Raw genomic sequence first — 3803 nt, 5'->3', positions numbered from 1 at the left:
AAACATTTTGAATAATGTCAACTTTGTATTAAAAGTGTCATAATTTATCGAATGACGCTTTATGACAACAGTCATAAATATTCATGAAGGTTTATTCATGTTCATGACATGTGATATGTCATCTTTATGACGGTGTCATGACAGTCTTATTCACCCCCCTTCAAATAAAGTGTTACCCACTTTTATTATACATTAAATGAATATCCTTGTTGGACTTTTATTTAAGTGCTATTCTCCTTCAAGATATGTTTACCTCACGGCAGAATAAGTGCAATGTACATTAGAAGACATATGGAGATGATCGGTTTTGGACGGGCGATGTGCCCCATATTGAATAAGCGACACTGAAGAATGACTGCTATCATTAACGATACAGGGAAGAAGCTTTTTGTTATCTAGCTTTGCTAGCAAGGTCGTTAGCTAGCAGCTAGCTAGTAGCACAACAACAACAGCCTAATGTCTATATGATAAAAATACTGAATCGGTAGATTAGAAAAGTTTTTCCTCACCTGCTGTCTCCTCCCGCTCAGTAGTTCTTCAGAGAAAGGCAGACGCAGAGGCCTGTCAGTGTCTGTTGTATTTCATTACCTCTCTGCTTAAACCGCTACTCCGTGCTGAAGCAGAAACTATACAAAGTTCAACGTGGTTTTCCGTCATCTGACAAGTAGCAAGTCTACTCCACTGTATTAACCAAAAACGTTTTATTTTTAATTCACCAAAAACTGTTCTGTAATCTGGAACGTTTGCTACATTGAGCTCCAGTTAGCTGCCTTATCTCACTGTGCGACAGGCAACTGCATCATGTGTCACAGGCAAAAGGTCAAAGATAACAAGGTGACCGGCTTATTATGTTGTACAAAAATGAAAAAGCCCAACAAAAAACAAATAATTTTAGTACATGTGTCATTATCCGTGTTTCTGTGTGTTTATTTTTTAGATTTTCTGTGTTTAATACCGTTTTCCTGTGAGTCTCTGTCCTGTCCTCCCCGTTGATTGATCCCAGCTGTGTCTCGTTCCTGTGATTACCCTCTCAGTGTATTTAGAGGTGAGAACCTGTTGTCTGTGTTCCTGGTGATCTATGTCGTATGTCAAGCGTTACCTGTTTCCTTGTGCCGTCAGTTGTTCCGTGCTTGGACTATTATCATTAAATTCATCATTCTTCATCTTACCTGGGTCTCCGCGTCTTCATCCTCACCACCTCAACCACACATTATGATAGTAGGATCCAACCACAGAAAAGGTGAGGGATGCATGTGGCAGGCCCACACCCGACGGTGGAACCCCTGGCGGGTGTTTGGAGCGGTCTCCCTGGAGGAGTTTTGTGGAGGGGCTCTTCTGCACCTGGGACCGCTATGGGGATCGCAACTGGCGATCCGCCTGCCGGGGGTCGGACCCCGCCGTCACCGCTGCCCTGAGCCGCCGGAGGTCCCGGCCCCTGGGCTAAGCCATCACCGCTACCCTGAGGCCCCGCCTGCAGCTGCCCCTGGTCCCTGCGCCAAGGCAGCGTCAGTTCCCGCTGCCTCCGGTCCCAGCGCCGAGGCGGCGTTTGTCTCCGCCTGCCCCAGAGTTTCCTGTGTCCACTGCATGTGAGCAGCCCCCCGCTCCAGAGTTCCCCGAGCTTCCCGAGTTTCCTGTGGCACCGCCCCCTGAGTTTGCGGACGCTCCTCCCGAGCCTCCAGCCGCCCTTCCTACCGGACCCGCCTCCTGGACTCCGCTCCTTGCGCCGGCGACGCCCACCGGACCTTCCACGAGAGGTCCACCTCCTGTGTCGTGGTCGGTCCCCGGACGGTTTTCCGTGTCTGAGTTCCTGTTTGGATTAAGTTTTGTTTTCTGGATTCTAGCCCTCCTGCCGTCACCCCTCCGTCCACCCTGTTGGGTTGTTTTTTGTTGTTTTGGACTGTTTTTCTGGACTCTAGCCCTCCTGCCGTTGCCCCTCCGCCCACCCTGTTGGGTCATTTTGTTTTTGGACTTTTCTGTTGGGCGTCTGGTAGCCGCCCCTTGAGGAGGTCCTCATCCTCACCACCTCAACCACACATTATGACATGTTATTATGCGTCAGAAGAGGGCTTAGAAAATACCAACCAATAAATAAATAAATAAATTGACCAAAAGGGCACTTGGGGGCAAGGAGCAAAAGGGGCAGGTGCTCAAGCACCCCCACCCCTCCCTCCCCTCTGCACGTGCCTGCTTGCAGAAGAACGAGGTAATTAGTCCAAGTTTAGTCATTTATTGAACGTTCAGAAACTATGGTGGCTGTGATGAGCCACAACAAATGTAAACAAAGGTAAAACAACCCGAACAGGTGATCAACTCAAAACCACTGGTTTAAGCACACCCGTTTCCATGGCAAACGCCTGCGCTCTGGAAGCCGATCAGAGATTACTTAAAATGATAACATTCAGTCCTCAGGTTTTCAGGCTCTATATTTATTTTGCGATCATTAATAAGCCTCCCTGAACACAGCGGTGGTTGATTAGTTCATTTTAAACTCCTGCTCTGCTAGTTATTTTGGCATGGAATCGAAACTCAGAATTGCTCAACACCTTGTTGAAACAATAATCACTGAGATTATTATGTTTGTTGGGTCATTAATTTGAACACATTTTATTGATTTTATTCATTTATTTTTTTGTTCTTTAATAAAGTTACGAACGTTTTGATAAGGAGTCAGAGGAGGTCGTGCTGGTCTCAGCGTCCTGGCGGTGTTCAGTTTGTCATCTAATGCCGAGATCGACACAAACCTTCCCCGATCGACGTGTTGCAGCCCTGCTCTAGTAAAGCACGAACAGTTTAGAAACAATATGAAAAGGGGAAAAAAGTGATTTATTAACTGATTAAGTTGTGTTTTAGGTTGTTCTTGAAAAACTAATCAGTCACAGCTGCTCAGTGAACCCACTGATTTTCTACAGCAGACAGATGCTCCCCTCTCTTGCAGGTACTGCGTACCCCCGCTAAATCTTTTAGGGGTACGCAGTACCCGACCATACCCGCCTACTTCCACCCCTGCTAATTATTAAGAGACTTCTGGAGGAAAATGGTTGCACTGGGTTTTACATAGTGGTGTCAGAGTAAAGGGGGCTGAAAACTATGAGGGGCCGTTTAGGACAAAATTTACGTTTTGTGTCTCACACACTACCAAAAACTCACGCATACTCAAAAAAATAGCCACGCACACTCAAAAAATACTCAAATTGCGTATACACACACTACTAATATGTCACACACACACAAACGTTAACTTTCTGGCTCACATACACTACTACCAGCTCGCTCACATACACAGACATTTATCTCTCACATACACAAGACTAAAGTTGAACACACACACAGTACTAAGACTTGTTTTATGTATGTGTGAGAGCGAGACTTTTTGAATGTGTGAGAGTTGTCACGGAAGAGGCGGGGCATAATTTTTGGATCAAACTGCGCATGCGTAGATCCTAAACTATAATTTTCCATTTTTGACTCACTGTATGTTGTATTACTTAGTCTATTTGTGTTTTTAAATATATATAGAACGTTTAACTTCCTTGTAGATTAAATGTGCTATAGAAGTAAATGAATCTGATTGATTGATTAAAAATATCAAAATTGCTGTAGTACAATCTGTCCACTGGGTTCCAGCATTACAGGAATTATTAAGAGGTCTTGTGAGAAATTCTGTTCCCCCGTGAAAATCTGTTCCCCCTGTGACGGGAGCGCGCATTGCAGCCAGAGCCGCGGATCCGGTGAATCTGACCATTTTCACGGCGCTTCTGATCGATTTCTCGGTAAAAACTACTCATATGATCATATGAGTAGTT

At 45.3% G+C, this 3803-nt stretch overlaps 1 protein-coding gene across 1 annotated transcript; it reads left to right on the top strand.

Moving 5' to 3' along the window:
• Window positions 1–1121: 1121 nt before the first annotated feature.
• On the top strand, window positions 1122–2028 carry LOC107834382 (proline-rich receptor-like protein kinase PERK9). Its single transcript, XM_016665620.1, has 2 exons — window positions 1122–1544; window positions 1595–2028. The coding sequence occupies exons 1-2, from the start codon at window positions 1213–1215 to the stop codon at window positions 1818–1820; spliced, it is 558 nt and encodes a 185-aa protein (XP_016521106.1). The 5' UTR covers window positions 1122–1212; the 3' UTR covers window positions 1821–2028.
• Window positions 2029–3803: the final 1775 nt, after the last annotated feature.

This window comes from Poecilia formosa, unplaced genomic scaffold, assembly GCF_000485575.1.
Source record: "Poecilia formosa unplaced genomic scaffold, Poecilia_formosa-5.1.2 Scaffold601, whole genome shotgun sequence".
In the NCBI taxonomy this organism is placed as follows: Eukaryota; Metazoa; Chordata; class Actinopteri; order Cyprinodontiformes; family Poeciliidae; genus Poecilia; species Poecilia formosa.
Note: the sequence above shows the minus strand (reverse complement) of the source record. Positions and strands in the feature narration are given on the sequence as shown.